The sequence below is a fragment of the Ostrea edulis genome, chromosome 7 (assembly GCF_947568905.1).
Source record: "Ostrea edulis chromosome 7, xbOstEdul1.1, whole genome shotgun sequence".
NCBI lineage: Eukaryota > Metazoa > Mollusca > Bivalvia > Ostreida > Ostreidae > Ostrea > Ostrea edulis.
This window is the reverse complement of record NC_079170.1, coordinates 70,756,410-70,774,786: the sequence shown is the minus strand read 5'-3', so window position 1 is coordinate 70,774,786 and position 18,377 is coordinate 70,756,410. Positions and strand designations below refer to the sequence as shown.

The 18,377-nt window shown below is 33.9% G+C and overlaps 1 protein-coding gene across 1 annotated transcript in view; it reads right to left on the bottom strand.

Annotated features, from left to right (window-relative positions):
• The window catches only part of LOC125654202 (kinesin-like protein KIF28), a 146,765-nt gene that overhangs the window by 96,100 nt on the left and 32,288 nt on the right, over positions 1 to 18,377 (bottom strand). The window contains exons 4-6 of the mRNA XM_048884039.2: positions 3,010 to 3,083; positions 1,439 to 1,535; positions 508 to 718 (exon numbers count right to left, since the gene is read on the bottom strand). Of these exons, the coding sequence (XP_048739996.2) occupies positions 508 to 718; positions 1,439 to 1,535; positions 3,010 to 3,083 (382 nt within the window). The remainder of the gene's footprint in view (positions 1 to 507; positions 719 to 1,438; positions 1,536 to 3,009; positions 3,084 to 18,377) is intronic.

Sequence of the window (18,377 nt, the reverse complement as noted above, 5' to 3'; positions counted from 1 at the left end):
TGGTTACGAAATGTTGTTTATATCTTAAAAATATGCATGGGATAATCAACAAACAGACAGATATACAAAAGTTTTGCATAATATTTCATTGATCTTTCACGCTATAATAATGATATGTATTTTAGAAAAATATTACTCAAGGTACAATTCACGAAAGAAATACATTGTTCACCTCTGCTTTTGTTTGCATGTTATAAAACCTCTTTTGTCAACAGGCATATGTTTTGGAAATGGTATTCTAGTTGACTTTATGAGAGGTGAAGACAACGAACAGTGATCAATTTTTATGTGTCAGAAATACGTTTTGTCTTAGAGCTAATTACTACATACTTAACAAATATTTGGTATGTTTGATAAACTTCAATTTTTTTTGTGAATCAATTTCTATATTGATTATATATTTCGTTTATTACAAGTGTGTATTATGTTACATTCTATTATATAGCAAAATTGTGGCATACCGGATCAGGTACCGTATATGTTATATAAGCTAATATATGCATTTACCTCCCGGCCAGATCGACGATGTTGAAGTGAGAAGTTCTCTGTGTTTTGTATTTTGAGTTTAAATTCTTCAGGTATATCGTGACAATAGTGTGAGCTCTGCTGCTTTGTTGGTTCATTTTGGTGGCTGCTATGGATCTATTTTGATAGCCCGACTTCAAGTGACCCCATAACTGCTCTGGACTCGATACAGGAATACGACGAAGGTGTTTTGCTATAAATTAAATTGATCATAGATTACTATTGATGCGCGTAAATGTAACGTCAGCTATATTTGTTTCATTTGGAAATGTGAAATTCATCTCAAACGGTAAGGGCAAGGAACATTTTATTGAATATAATGAGAATGATATAATCATATGCTGTGTATATGTGTGATTCAGATATAAGGTACACGTAAATGCATGCCGATGATGAAATATAAAGACATTGGTATATGTAATACGCTAACTACATATACAATAAAGTAGATTACGCCATTACCAAAACTTCAGAACAACGTTATTTCCGCACAAATTGTTATATTGATTGATTGATTTAATGTTTTCCACCACACTCAACAATTTTTCAGTTATTTCGTGGCGCCCAGTTTTTATTGGTGGAAGAGAGAACCCAGCTACAATGTACCTGGGAAGAGACCACCGACCTTCCGAAAGTAAACTGGGAAACTTTCTCACTTATCGGCGCGAGCGGGATTCGAACCCGCGCCGACGGAGGTGAGAGGCCGTGTAATTTTGAGCGCGATGCTCTAACCACTCGGCCACGGAGGCCCTTACAAACCATTTGTAAATGGTATACTATTGCTATAAACCATATTTACCATAAACATTTTACATATAATACATGCCATTACCTTCAAGATAACCATGTTACTATACAATATTCTAACCGCAATATTTGTTGGAAGCATCCTATAACTATTACGACGTTTTACCTTTATTTTCCATGACAGTAAGTTTTTGTCTGTTTGCTTCTGTCGCCAATAGGTCATACACTCCCTCATTGTAGATTTCCAGCATACTAAACGATATCTTAAATTAAAACAAATTAAGATAGTTACTTTAACTACAGAATAAAGGTGTGGTTGCAGAAAATATATTGCAGGTACTAATTTAATTTACTAAGTAAATGTTCTTTTACTTTCTTTCCAACCTAAAAAAAAAAGAGTTGCTACTTTATCATCAAACTTATTTATTGTTGAATTTCATGACATAAAAGGCCAGAAAAATGCAAGGAAAATCCCGAATATACAAATACACTCAAATTAAAGAAATGCACAAGGTGCGCCAAATTCATAAAACATGCAGAAAGTTATTTCGCTGCATACGATAAACAATGGTTCTTTACTACTAATACTAATAATGATTATAATGATAATACTATATTTAAAGAATGTGACCCGGTTAGTAAAAGTACTTGTCTTCCTCGGGACCTTTTGTGAATGAATACATATTTTGTGTTGCTTATAGGAGTTATGAGATTGAAAACTCTTCGTTATCCTCGCTTTTAGATAAATACATACATGCCCACACACATACACACATACGTATAATATATATATATATATATATATATATATATATATATATATATATATATAACACGACAACTAAATGGTGATGAAGTTAGTTTTCTTTCTTTTTTCGTGCACAGATTTTGCATGGATGTTTTGGTGAAACAACACACGGTTGGTACAGTCTGTACCAAATCACTTTGTCGTTTACGAACCAACAGATATCTACGTGTTACTCCATCGAACTTTAAAATTTGGCGCATTAGTATGTGCCATCGGACCTTGTCCTGTTACACTATCACACTATGGCACATTTATTTCACACCATCGCACCTTGGCGTATGATTGTGGGCCATTGCACTTTAGTGTGTCACACAACCAGGGTTTGTCGCAGACCATTGCACTTTGGCGTGACCATAGCACTTTGGAGTGCCATCGCACTTTAGAGTCCTATAGATAAGATGCAAATCAGATTGTCAAATTTTCTGGATGACCTGTCCTTTTATCATAGGCCCTTGCAAACTATCATGGTAAAATCTTTAAGGATCTCCCATGCTTCAGTTGGTAAAAATCTATGATTATGCACATACTTCAAAATTTATTTTTTCTTAGAAGTGTCATGCTACAACGTATTCTCTATAAGGTTTATGAGATTTATCACTGTTCGTTATCTTCACTATTGTCATGCTACAAATGAATATTACCGTTAACTAAATAGTGTTATTACGTTTGAGTTGTAACAATCAATAAAAGAAATGATATATTTTCTTGTGCTGAGATAATCATGTTACGCAAACGTAAGCCAATAATATATCCAAATATTTACCTATCAATTGAAACATGCAAAACAGTAATGTTTAGAAAAAGACATTTTTTCCAACAAATGATGCGGAATGATCTCAACCTTGATAATCATGTACAACTTTATTTTCGGAATATGACGATGGACATATAGACAAATATTCTATGATAAAAATATCGTGTATCAATACCTGATACTCAACATCCTCGTCCCCATTATCATTGATAGCTCTAAAGATCTGGATACTTATTCTTGGAAGTAAACCTGAAAATAAATAAACAGAGGCATCAACTCAACGGAGCTACAGTTATAGATGGATTAGAATGCAGTTTGAACGAGATAATTCGTAAAAATCCTATGTAGATGTTAGTCGACTTGCACGAATTTCTAAAATCCTATGTAATTTTTCGATACATTTAATCGCATGGTTCAAGAAACAAGTTTAAGATGACAATGGTGATGATTATAATTAATGAAATATGATGATGATGGTGGTACTGGTGATGGTGGTTGTGGTCATACAGAATTCTTCAAAATAATATTTAAGTTTTAAATTCATTTATACCTCATCAAAATAGTGGTGCCTAAAAGGGGTATCTTCATAAGGCAAACAGAGTCATCTGCAGTCAAAATCAGTATGTCAAGAACGACGCGGCTGAGTTAAAGATTTCCTCATAAATACCAGTGCTGTAAAAATGTTATTTACCGCACTGGCACATTACATGACGTCACAATGAAAAATAAATTCATTATTTACCACCGCTGTCAAACAATAAACCACAATCGTGTAAAAGTTTCTGTCAAATGGTTATATTAATTATCTTTAATATTGAAATATTTTCAATTTCTTCTTTATATAACATACATGTTAAAGTAATATCCATATTATATTGTGATCTTGATATCGCCCCTAATGTGCACGTATAATGACTTTCACAATGAACACATTTGCATAAGCAGGGTTTCCATACATACAAAGTTCATCATTGGCACGACACCCCGAGGTTTTTGAGCAAAAAATGTTTGATTTATGTGACATGTGAACTTCAGTGCAAAAGGACAGTTAGGGGAGCAAGTTGTGGCTTCAAAAGAAAACATGTTTTCAGGCTAGATTTAACTTCGTATATGCAAAAATAGCCGCATATTGCATATCCAATGCAAAACTTTGACATGTTACAAGTCACGATAAACTTGCTCTCATCACTTTTCAAATGAAGAAATTAATATGTTTTGAAGTTATATTAACTTCAACTTGCATTGACATCTGGATATCGTGCCAATGGAACGATTTATACATACACGGTACAATTTTATCGTAATATTTGATCACGTGATATACAGCTGATGTAGATACTGTCGGTCAGGTGAAAAATGTATGGAAGGTCAATATGCACTTAATCATATATACATATCTTTTTGTATAAAAGGGTTGTGTGTTTCAGAATTTGTCAAAAATTGATCTGTTTATAATGCTTTTTTCCTCTGACATATTTCTATGGCTCTTCTTAACACAACTGCGGACCTAACTGTCGGTATGAAACACGTCAGACAGCATTTGACCCAATGATAGGTTGTATTGACAAACTAAATTGGTATAACGATCACAGAATTTGCGAAATGCTGACTTTAAACAAGTATGTTTGAACCCCTGCACTATCAACTTGTTTGTCAAAAGCCTGCATCGATTTAAAAACTAATCATACGCAGAACAAGTGCTTGCGTCTTGCGTATAGAATTAGTTGAGAGATATAAACACCATATGAAGGTGCTAATGGAATATTGCTACATAGATATGGGAAATTGACGATAGAGAATGTATTATTTAAACTGGATTCTAAAACTGCATATCACCTCCAACATCAGATACATAATGGAATAATATTTTTACTCACGAAAACGATGTATCTTACGGCATGACAGTGTTTGAGGGGGAAGCAAAAGTATTGTTGAAATGTTTCACAATGGTACTATTGAGACAAGCCAGGACACTTAACAACTTTGAATATGACTCTGGGTATTTGATTCGTCTATTCCTTTAAAGCAGAAAACTGTAAGGCAGTTGATGTATACAATATATTGTTAGTTTCGCTGATTTTTTATCAAGCCGTAAACCTTACGGATGAATAAAAAGACTTGCTCGCTTATAAATATAGATGTCATTCTGTAATAGTTACACTCAAGCTTTTGTAACTACAGCTACAAATACTCACAATGACAGTTTGCACGTTTTTGACAGCTGTTGATAGCAAACAATGTCAAGTGTCCTTCCGTCAAGGAAAGAGACATTCTCAAAAGTAAATGAATAATATTTAGATGAAATTGACAGAGAATATGGTTTTTGGCTACACACGTGAAATTAACATGCCATAACAATTCACTTGTGTGAATTCAATTAATCTGTATGGTGTTTCTAGTACGTACGTATGCATTCGGGGATGGCATAGCGGTGTATCATGACGTAATATGTTTCGAAGCGCTGTATAATCCATAGATGAGCTTAGATACATTGCTAGGTCATGTAAATGTTATAAAGGCCCTATGGTTGATCTTCACGAAGCTGTAAAGGAGAAACGTCAAACGTACTGTGTCACACACTCTGTTTATCTGATCAAAATATAGGGCTCAGGGTGGATGTGGCCGGTCGACAGAAGATGCCGACTCCGCATAGGCACCTGATCCCACCTCTAATATATCCAGGGGTCCATCTTTGCCCCAATCTCTATTTTATATTGTTAATAGGAGTAATGAGATTGATCAATGTTCGTTATCTTCACCTTTATTATGCCAGAAGAAGTGTAAGTCAGATGTGGATTACTATTACAACATTTTACACGACTTTTCCTCACGATGACTTTTGACATCAGAGACAGTTGCTTTTTCAACAAAAAGGGAAAAGGAAATATTCGAATGTAGTGATCAGTCATCCAAAAATTACTTTGCTAAATATCACTCTGATTATTGTGTTATACAACACTTTGATTCCACGCACAAGTACCCTGAAGTTGAAATGAAAAATATGTTGGAGTTCCTCATTGACAATATCTTCATAGTCCTTGGTGATCAGATCTTTCAACTGTCTGATGGAATTCCCATCCGAACAAATTGTGGCCCTTTGTTAGTGGACCTGTATTTGCAATCTAATGAAGCATACTTAATTTAAAACCTACTTATACCGCAACTTTCCTTTCGAAAGATGAAATTCTTCAAAACCATGATTCAGATTGAAACACATTTGATATCCCAGTCAATGGGCCGAACAAATATGTGTTACCGTACCTATTCTAGATTCCTAAAACTTACAAAAGCCCTTACCAATATAGAAACATTACTGGATCCAGTAAATGTACTAAAAGCCCTTTTCTCCTCGCAAAATTTCTAACAGCTGTACAGAAACTTCAAAGGATTTGTGCTACAACATATACCAGAAGTGGTGTGAATCTAAAGTCCTCAACAAGATCAAAACATGTGATTTTTCATCACTTTACAAGACCATTCCTCAGAACTAATTAAAAACTAAACTTTTTGACATCCATGAAGTGGGAAAAAGGAAAATTTCATATCCAGTGATCAATCACTCGAAAAATTAATTTGTTAAACAAACAAATACTCTGATATTGATATTAAAATATATTGGAGTACATCATTGACAATATCTTCGTAGTCCTTCGTGATCAGATATTCCAATAGTGAGCAGAAAACATCCAATGTCCACCAGTGAATACGCTGTGAATAATATGTAGAATGGTCGTGTAAAAGGTGAAAATCATTCATTTTGATATGGCTGATTTTTTTTAATTCCAAATTTACTAAAACAAAAATTCATGATCTCTATTTGATTAAATGTGTATGTACTCATGATTAGATAATATATTTATTTGTTTCAAACCATTCGATATGCAAGAACGCGTCTTACGTATGATCAAAATTTAATTTTAATCGAGACAGGTTGCTGAAATATAAGATGATATGAAAAAGGTTTTAAAAACTATCATCCAAAGTAGGGATTTCGCAAATGCTATTATCGTTATGATGACTTTATCTGAAAAGACAATGTGTAATTATATGGAATGCTTTCTTTCGTGTTTTATATTGGGAACTGCTAAATCGTTCTTTACATACTGAGCTTGATTGCAAATAACTCTGATTACCGTTTAAGCTGGTATAACCAGTCATCGTGACAAAAACAGATGTGAAGAATCTAACTATTATCATTATGTCTCCGAACACAAAGTGTTGGAGGCATATTGTTTTTGCTCCGTTTCTTATTATTCCTATTATCTTCTTATCATATGTCTCCGAACACATAGTGTGGAAGACATATTGTTTTTGCTCCGTTTCTTATTATTAGGGTCTTCTGTCTTCAGCGGAAGACCCTTCTATTATTCTATTGTTGATTTTTCACTTTTCTTCTTCTTAGGGCTTTCCATCTTCCTGTGGAAAGTCCTATTGATATTGTTCTCTTTATTATTAGGGCTTTCCATCTTCCCGTGGAAAGTCTTATTGATATTGTTCTGTTTATTATTAGGACTTTCCACCTTTCTGTGGAAAGTCCTATTGATATTGTTCTGTTTATTATTAGGTCTTTCCACCTTTCTGTGGAAAGACCTTTTGATATTGTTCTGTTTATTAGGTCTTTCCACCTTTCTGTGGAAAGACCTTTTGATGTTGTTCTGTTTATTATTATTTTCTTTCCGCCGCGAGAAGCTTTTGACGTTTTAAGACTTATCGAAAAACAATGTAGAACATCATATTTGACATCTCGAAACATGCTCAGATCTCACCCTGCGTATTTGATCTTTGACCCCTAACGAACTTATGGGACTTTACGCAAAAAACCCTTGTTATCGGTTCACCTCGAAAACCGTAAATGATAAGAGCATGAAACTTTCACTAAATTCTTTAGTCGATCAAGCTGAAGCGTGATAGTGTTTACTTTTAAGTTTTCGGTGATCCCTAAAGGGAGTTAATGGCCCTGAAAGTTTACAATTTTTACGGAAAAATTCAAAACTCCTAAAATATAAGTCGTAGAAAGACGGAACCAACTGGGATGGAATACTTGACCGTTGACCTTGAAAATCAGGTCAAGGTCAAAGGTCAAGGTCATCTAAAAACTTTGAAAATAAGCAATTTTCATACCGTCTAGAGCATATAAAGTACAGATAAGGTATACTATGCACAAGTAGTCAAGAACCAACTTAAGTTAACGCATATCATTACCACTCTGAACTTTGACCTTTGTTCGATTTACAGCGACTTGCGTAAAAACCATTGTTTTCACTACAGTATGGAAACCGTAAATGGTACGAACACGAAATGTTCACTAAACTTATTGCCTGATCAATTGTAAAAGTTGACTTCCGTTTTTGATGGTTTCTCGATCCGTAACGGGAATTAATGCCCTTGAAAGTTTTCGATTTTGCGTAGAAATTTAATACTCCTAAAGTATTTGTCGTAGGAAGACAGGACCAACTGAAGTGACACCCCTGACCTTTGACCTTGAAAATTAGGTCAAGGTCAAAGGTCAAGTTCATCTAGAAACTTTGAAAATAAGCAATTTTCACACTGTCTAAAGCATATAAAGTACAGATTAGGTATAATATGTACAATTAGTCAAGAACCAACTTAAGTCAATGCATTGCATTACGACTCTGAACTTTGACCTTTCTTCGATTTACTACGACTTGCGTAAAAACCATTGTTATCATTATAGTATGAAAACCGTAAATGGGACGAACACGAAATGTTCACTAAACTTATTGCCTGATCAATTGTAAAAGATGACTTCCTGTTTTTGATGATTCGTTGATCCCTAACGGGAATTAATGCCCTTAAAAATTTTAAATTTCGCGTAGAAATTTATAATTCCTAAAGTATTTGTTGTAGGAAGACAGGACCAACTGAAGTGAGATCCCTGACCTTTGACCTTGAAAATTAGGTCAAGGTCAAAGGTCAAGGTCATCTAGAAACTTTGAAAATAAGCAATTTTTATACCATCTAAAGCATATAAAGTACAGGCTTTTTTGTATTTAGAGACATTGTTTGAATGTCTGAAAAGGTGGAAAGACCTCTAATTGTTCGCAAACAATTAGGATTACTAGTTATTAGGTCTTTCCACCTTTCTGTGGAAAGACCTATTGATATTCTTCTGTTTATTAGGTCATTCCATCTTTCCGTGGAAAGACCTATTGATATTCTTCTGTTTATTATTATTAGGTCTTTCCACCTTTCTGTGGAAAGACCTATTGATATTCTTCTGTTTATTATTATTATTATTATTATTATTTTTCCTCCGCGTGATTTTAAGTTTCAAGATTTATCGAAAAGATTTATAGTCCATAAGAATATACTCCTTAAAAGATTTTGGCAGTTCACTCTGCGTATATGAACTTTGACCCCTCAAGGAGTTATTGCCCCTTTTGCAATAAAAGCTTGTTATCGCTACTCCTCCTACACCATAAACCGTAGAGATACCAAACCTTCACCAATGTCCTTGACTAGTCAAGGAGACTATTCAATCTATACATTGCGAAAGGATTCCTCAACCCCTTTATGAGTTATTGCCCCTGAAAGTTTTTGATTTTCACAAATAATTAAAAGTTTTTAAAACCATTTATCCTAGAGACATGGGACCAACTGCATTAGAATCTTTATCCTTTGACCTTTTGATTTATATCAAGGTCAAAGGTCAAGGTCATTCAAAATATGACAAATTTAGCTCATTTTATATCTCTTTTGTCTTTCAACATATACTACATATCATTGCACCTTTAATATGTCCTTTTAAATCCATTATAAAGATTTGATTCCTGTACCTTAAGACTTACCCCTTTAAAAGTTATTGCCCCTTACAGAATTAACCTTGTTATCGCTACTCCTCTGAAACCATAGACCATAGAGACACCAAACCTTCACCAATGTCTTCGACTAGTCAAGGAGACTCTTCAATCTATTCATTGCAAAAAGATTCTTCGACCCCTTTTATGAGTTATTGCCCCTGAAAGTTTTTGATTTTTACAAATAATTAAAAGTTTTTAAAACCATTTATCCTAGAGACATGGGACCAACTGCATTAGAATGTTCATCCTTTGACCTTTTAATTTATGTCAAGGTCAAAGGTCAAGGTCATTCAAAATATGAGAAATTTAGCTCTTTTTATATATCTTTTGTCTTTCAACATATACTACATATCATTGCATCTATAGTATGTCCTTTTAAATCTATTTTAAAGATTTAATTCCTGTACCCTAAGATTGACTCCTTTAAAAGTTATTACCGTTTACAGTATTAACCTTGTTATCGCTATTCCTCTGAAACCATAGACCGTAGAGACACCAAACCTTCACCAATGTCTTCAACTATTCAAGGAGACTCTTCAATCTATTCATTGCGAAAAGATTCTTCGACCCCTTTTATGAGTTATTGCACCTGAAAGTTTTTGATTTTTACAAATAATTAAAAAAAATTAAAACCATTTATCCTAGAGATATGGGACCAACTGTATTAGAATTTCCATTTTTTGACCTTTTAATTTATGTCAAGGTCATAGGTCAAGGTCATTCAAAATATGAGAAATTTAGCTCTTTTTAGATCTCTTTTGTCTTTCAACATATACTACATATAATTGAATCTTTAGTATGTCCTTTTAAATCCATTTTAAAGATTTGATACCTGTACCCTAAGACTGACCCCTTTAAAAGTTATTACCCCTTACATTATTAACCTTGTTATCGCTACCCCTTTGAAACCATAGACCATAGAGACACCAAACCTTCACCAATGTCTTCGGTTTCTCAAAGCACAACTTCAACATATTCAGTGTGAAAGGATCCGCTGACCCCTTATATGAGTTATTGCCCTTTTATGTGTTTGTGCTAATCGTTAACTTTTAAACGGATAATCATAGGAACATGAGACCAACTGCATTGTGATCATTGACCTTTGACCCTGAATATTAGGTAAAGGTCAAAGGTCAAAGTTACTTCAAATATTGAGAATTTAGCTCTTTTTATATCTCTTTTGTCTTTCAACATACATCATTTTTCATTGCATCATTAGTATGTTCTTTTAAAACCAATTAAAACATCTTTCTTGGCCCTTAAGCCGGGCTCCTTTAAAAATTATTGCCCATCTTACAAATAAAGTTTGTTATCACTAGTCCTTCGAAGCCGTTAACCCTGGAGATACCAAACCTTAATCATTAATGTTTTGTACTGATTTAGTAGACTCTTCAATCTATTCAGTGCGAAAAGATTCACCAACCCCTTTAAACAGTTATGGCCCCTGAAAGTTTTCCAAGTTTACATTGACTTGAAAGTTTTTTGGCCTCATTTGACCTACTGAAGAAACAAATCCAGAAAAGGTGGAAAGACCTCTAATTGTTCGCGAACAATTAGGATTACTAGATATTATTATTATTTTTCCTCCCCGTGATTTTGAGATTCAAGATTTATCGAAAAGATTTATAGTCCATAAGAATGTACTCCTTAAAAGATTTTGGCAGTTCACCCTGCGTATATGAACTTTGACCCCTCAAGGAGTTATTGCCCCTTTTGCAATAAAAGCTTGTTATCGCTACTCCTCCGAAATCGTACACCGTAAAGATACCAAACCTTCACCAATGTCTTCGACTAGTCAAGGAGACTCTTCAATCTATTCATTGCAAAAAGATTCTTCGACCCCTTTTATGAGTTATTGCCCCTGAAAGTTTTTAATTTTTACAAATAATTGAAAAAAATCAAAACCATTTATCCTAGAGACATGGGACCAACTGCATTAGAATCTTCATCCTTTGACCTTTTAATTTATGTCAAGGTCAAAGGTCAAGGTCATTCAAAATATGAGAAATTTAGCTCTTTTTATATCTCTTTTGTCTTTCAACATATACTACATATAATTGAATCTATAGTATGTCCTTTTAAATCTATTTAAAAGATTTAATTCCTGTACCATAAGACTGACCCCTTTAAAAGTTATTGCCCCTTAGAGTTTTAACCTTGTTATCGCTACTCCTCCGAAACCGTACACCGTAAAGATACCAAACCTTCACCAATGTCTTCGACTAGTCAAGGAGACTCATCAATCTAGTCATTGCAAAAATATTCTTCGATCCCTTTTATGAGTTATTGCCCCTGAAAGTTTTTCATTTTTACAAATAATTAAATAAAATTAAAACCATTTTTCCTAGAGACATGGGACCAACTGCATTAGAATCTCCATTCTTTGACCTTTTAATTTATGTCAAGGTCAAAGGTCAAGGTCATTCAAAATATGAGAAATTTAGCTCTTTTTAGATCTCTTTTGTCTTTCAACATATACTACATATAATTGAATCTTTAGTATGTCCTTTTAAATCCATTTTAAAGATTTGATACCTGTACCCTAAGACTGATCCCTTTAAAAGTTATTTCCCCTTACATTATTAACCTTGTTATCGCTACCCCTTTGAAACCATAGACCATAGAGACACCAAACCTTCACCAATGTCTTCGGTTTATCAAAGCACAACTTCAACATATTCAGTGTGAAAGGATCCGCTGACCCCTTATATGAGTTATTGCCCTTTTATGTGTTTGTGCTAATCCTTAACTTTTAAACGTATAATCATAGAAACATGGGACCAACTGCAATGTGATCATTGACCTTTCACCCTGAATATTAGGTAAAGGTCAAAGGTCAAAGTTACTTCAAATATTGAGAATTTAGCTCTTTTTATATCTCTTTTGTCTTTCAACATACATCATTTTTCATTGCATCATTAGTATGTTCTTTTAAAACCAATTAAAACATCTTTCTTGGCCCTTAAGCCGGGCTCCTTTAAAAATTATTGCCCATCTTACAAATAAAGCTTGTTATCACTAGTCCTTCGAAACCGTTAACCCTGGAGATACCAAACCTTAATCATTAATGTTTTGTACTGATTGAGTAGACTCTTCAATCTATTCAGTGCGAAAAGATTCACCAACCCCTTTAAATAGTTATGGCCCCTGAAAGTTTTGCAAGTTTACATTGACTTGAAAGTTTTTTGGCCTCATTTGACCTACTGAAGAATGGATCAAGATTGAAGGTCAAGAAACAAATCCAGAAAAGGTGGAAAGACCTCTAATTGTTCGCGAACAATTAGGATTACTAGTTATTATTATTATTATTACTATTTTTCCTCCCCGTGATTTTGAGTTTCAAGATTTATCGAAAAGATTTATAGTCCATAAGAATGTACTCCTTAAAAGATTTTGGCAGTTCACCCTGCGTATATGAACTTTGACCCCTCAAGGAGTTATTGCCCCTTTTGCAATAAAAGCTTGTTATCGCTACTCCTCCGAAACCGAACACCGTAAAGATACCAAACCTTCACTAATGTCTTCGACTAGTCAAGGAGACTCTTCAATCTATTCATTGCGAAATGATTCTTCGACCCCTTTTATGAGTTATTGCCCCTGAAAGTTTTTGATTTTTACAAATAATTGAAAAAATTTAAAACCATTTATCCTAGAGACATGGGACTAACTGCATTAGAATCTTCATCCTTAGACCTTTTGATTTATATCAAGGTCAGAGGTCAAGGTCATTCAAAATATGAGAAATTTAGCTCTTTTTATATCTCTTTTGTCTTTCAACATATACTACATATCATTGCATCTTTAGTATGTCCTTTTAAATCTATTTTAAAGATTTAATTTCTGTACCTTAAGACTGACCCTTTTAAAAGTTATTGCCCCTTAGAGTATTAACCTTGTTATCGCTACTCCTCCGAAACCGTACACCGTAAAGATACCAAACCTTCACCAATGTCTTCGACTAGTGAAGGAGACTCTTCAATCTATTCATTGCAAAAAGATTCTTCGACCCCTTTTATGAGTTATTGCCCCTGAAAGTTTTTAATTTTTACAAATAATTGAAAAAATTTAAAACCATTTATCCTAGAGACATGGGACCAACTGCATTAGAATCTTCATCCTTTGACCTTTTAATTTATGTCAAGGTCAAAGGTCAAGGTCATTCAAAATATGAGAAATTTAGCTCTTTTTATATTTCTTTTGTCTTTCAACATATACTACATATAATTGAATCTTTAGTATGTCCTTTTAAATCCATTTTAAAGATTTGATACCTGTACCCTAAGACTGACCCCTTTAAAAGTTATTGCCCCTTACATTATTAACCTTGTTATCGCTACCCCTTTGAAACCATAGACCATAGAGACACCAAACCTTCACTAATGTCTTCGGTTTCTCAAAGCACAACTTCAACATATTCAGTGTGAAAGGATCCGCTGACCCCTTATATGAGTTATTGCCCTTTTATGTGTTTGTGCCAATCGTTAACTTTTAAACGGATAATCATAGAAACATGGGACCAACTGCAATGTGATCATTGAGCTTTGACCCTGAATATTAGGTAAAGGTCAAAGGTCAAAGTTACTTCAAATATTGAGAATTTAGCTCTTTTTATATCTCTTTTGTCTTTCAACATACATCATTTTTCATTGCATCATTAGTATGTTCTTTTAAAACCAATTAAAACATCTTTCTTGGCCCTTAAGCCGGGCTCCTTTAAAAATTATTGCCCATCTTACAAATAAAGCTTGTTATCACTAGTCCTTCGAAACCGTTAACCCTGGAGATACCAAACCTTAATCATTAATGTTTTGTACTGATTGAGTAGACTCTTCAATCTATTCAGTGCGAAAAGATTCACCAACCCCTTTTATGAGTTAGTGCCCCTGAAAGTTTTTAATTTTTAGAAATAATTGAAAAAAATTAAAACCATTTATCCTAGAGACATGGGACTAACTGCATTAGAATCTTCATCCTCTGACCTTTTAATTTATGTCAAGGTCAAAGGTCAAGGTCATTCAAAATATCAGAAATTTAGCTCTTTTGATATCTCTTTTGTCTTTTAACATATACTACATATCATTGCATCTTTAGTATGTCCTTTTAAATCTATTTTAAAGATTTAATTCCTGTACCCTAAGATTGACCCCTTTAAAAGTTATTGCCCTTTACAGTATTAACCTTGTTATCGATACTCCTCTGAAACCGTAGACCGTAGTGACACCAAACCTTCACCAATGTCTTCAACTATTCAAGGAGACTCTTCAATCTATTCATTGCGAAAAGATTCTTCGACCCCTTTTATGAGTTATTGCCCCTGAAAGGTTTTCATTTTTAGAAATAATTGAAAAAAATTAAAACCATTTATCCTAGACACATGGGACCAACTGCATTAGAATCTTCATCCTTTGACCTTTTAATTTATGTCAAGGTCAAAGGTCAAGGTCATTCAAAATATGAGAAATTTAGCTCTTTTGATATCTCTTTTGTCTTTCAACATATACTACATATAATTGAATCTTTAGTATGTCCTTTTAAATCCATTTTAAAGATTTGATACCTGTACCCTAAGACTGACCCCTTTAAAAGTTATTGCCCCTTACATTATTAACCTTGTTATCGCTACCCCTTTGAAACCATAGACCATAGAGACACCAAACCTTCACCAATGTCTTCGGTTTCTGAAAGCACAACTTCAACATATTCAGTGTGAAAGGATCCGCTGACCCCTTATATGAGTTATTGCCCTTTTATGTGTTTGTGCTAATCGTTAACTTTTAAACGGATAATCATAGAAACATGGGACCAACTGCAATGTGATCATTGACCTCTGACCCTGAATATTAGGAAAAGGTCAAAGGTCAAAGTTACTTCAAATATTGAGAATTTAGCTCTTTTTATATCTCTTTTGTCTTTCAACATACATCATTTTTCATTGCATCATTAGTATGTTCTTTTAAAACCAATTAAAACATCTTTCTTGGCCCTTAAGCCGGGCTCCTTTAAAAATTATTGCCCATCTTACAAATAAAACTTGTTATCACTAGTCCTTCGAAACCGTTAACCCTGGAGATACCAAACCTTAATCATTAATGTTTTGTACTGATTTAGTAGACTCTTCAATCTATTCAGTGCGAAAAGATTCACCAACCCCTTTAAATAGTTATGGCCCCTGAAAGTTTTCCAAGTTTATATTGACTTGAAAGTTTTTTGGCCTCATTTGACCTACTGAAGAATGGATCAAGATTGAAGGTCAAGAAACAAATCCAGAAAAGGTGGAAAGACCTCTAATTGTTCGCGAACAATTAGGATTACTAGTTATTATTATAATTTTTCCTCCCCGTGATTTTGAGTTTCAAGATTTATCGAAAAGATTTATAGTCCATAAGAATGTACTCCTTAAAAGATTTTGGCAGTTCACTCTGCGTATATGAACTTTGACCCCTCAAGGAGTTATTGCCCCTTTTGCAATAAAAGCTTGTTATCGCTACTCCTCCGAAACCGTACACCGTAAAGATACCAAACCTTCACTAATGTCTTCGACTAGTCAAGGAGACTCTTCAATCTATTCATTGCAAAAAGATTCTTCGACCCCTTTTATGAGTTATGGCCCCTGAAAGTTTTTGATTTTTACAAATAATTGAAAAAATTTAAAACCATTTATCCTAGAGACATGGGACTAACTGCATTAGAATCTTCATCCTTTGACCTTTTGATTGATATCAAGGTCAGAGGTCAAGGTCATTCAAAATATGAGAAATTTAGCTCTTTTTATATCTCTTTTGTCTTTCAACATATACTACATATCATTGCATCTTTAGTATGTCGTTTTAAATCTATTTTAAAGATTTAATTCCTGTACCCAAAGATTGACCCCTTTAAAAGTTATTGCCCTTTACAGTATTAACCTTGTTATCGCTACTCCTCTGAAACCATAGACCGTAGAGACACCAAACCTTCACCAATGTCTTCAACTATTCAAGGAGACTCTTCAATCTATTCATTGCGATAATATTCTTCGACCCCTTTTATGAGTTATTGCCCCTGAAAGTTTTTCATTTTTAGAAATAATTAAAAAAAAATTAAAACCATTTATCCTAGAGACATGGGACCAACTGCATTAGAATCTTCATCCTTTGACCTTTTAATTTATGTCAAGGTCAAAGGTCAAGGTCATTCAAAATATGAGAAAGTTAGCTCTTTTTAGATCTCTTTTGTCTTTCAACATATACTACATATCATTGCATCTTTAGTATGTCCTTTTAAATCTATTTTAAAGACTTAATTCCTGTACCCTAAGATTGACCCCTTTAAAAGTTATTGCCCTTTACAGTATTAACCTTGTTATCGCTACTCCTCTGAAACCATAGACCGTAGAGACACCAAACCTTCACCAATGTCTTCAACTATTCAAGGAGACTCTTCAATCTATCATTGCGAAAATATTTTTCGACCCCTTTTATGAGTTATTGCCCCTGAAAGGTTTTCATTTTTAGAAATAATTGAAAAAAATTAAAACCATTTATCCTAGAGACATGGCACCAACTGCATTAGAATCTTCATCCTTTGACCTTTTAATTTATTCAAGGTCAAAGGTCAAGGTCATTCAAAATAGGAGAAAGTTAGCTCTTTTTATATCTCTTTTGTCTTTCAACATATACTACATATCATTGAATCTTTAGTATGTCCTTTTAAATCCATTTTAAAGATTTGATACCTGTACCCTAAGACTGACCCCTTTAAAAGTTATTGCCCCTTACATTATTAACCTTGTTATCGCTACTCCTTTGAAACCATAGACCATAGAGACACCAAACCTTCATCAATGTCTTCGGTTTCTCAAAGCACAACTTCAACATATTCAGTGTGAAAGGATCCGCTGACCCCTTATATGAGTTATTGCCCTTTTATGTGTTTGTGCTAATCGTTAACTTTTAAACGGATAATCATAGAAACATGGGACCAACTGCAATGTGATCATTGACCTTTGACCCTGAATATTAGGTAAAAGTCAAAGGTCAAAGTTACTTCAAATATTGAGAATTTAGCTCTTTTTATATCTCTTTTGTCTTTCAACATATATCATTTTTCATTGCATCATTAGTATGTTCTTTTAAAACCAATTAAAACATCTTTCTTGGCCCTTAAGCCGGGCTCCTTTAAAAATTATTACCCATCTTACAAATAAAGCTTGTTATCACTAGTCCTTCGAAACCGTTAACCCTGGAGATACCAAACCTTAATCATTAATGTTTTGTAATGATTTAGTAGACTCTTCAATCTATTCAGTGCGAAAAGATTCACCAACCCCTTTAAATAGTTATGGCCCCTGAAAGTTTTCCAAGTTTACATTGACTTGAAAGTTTTTTGGCCTCATTTGACCTACTGAAGAATGGATCAAGATTGAAGGTCAAGAAACAAATCCAGAAAAGGTGGAAAGACCTCTAATTGTTCGCGAACAATTAGGATTACTAGTTATTATTATTATTATTTTTCCTCCCCGTGATTTTGAGTTTCAAGATTTATCGAAAAGATTTATAGTCCATAAGAATGTACTCCTTAAAAGATTTTGGCAGTTCACCCTGCGTATATGAACTTTGACCCCTCAAGGAGTTATTGCCCCTTTTGCAATAAAAGCTTGTTATCGCTACTCCTCCAAAACCGAACACCGTAAAGATACCAAACCTTCACTAATGTCTTCGACTAGTCAAGGAGACTCTTCAAT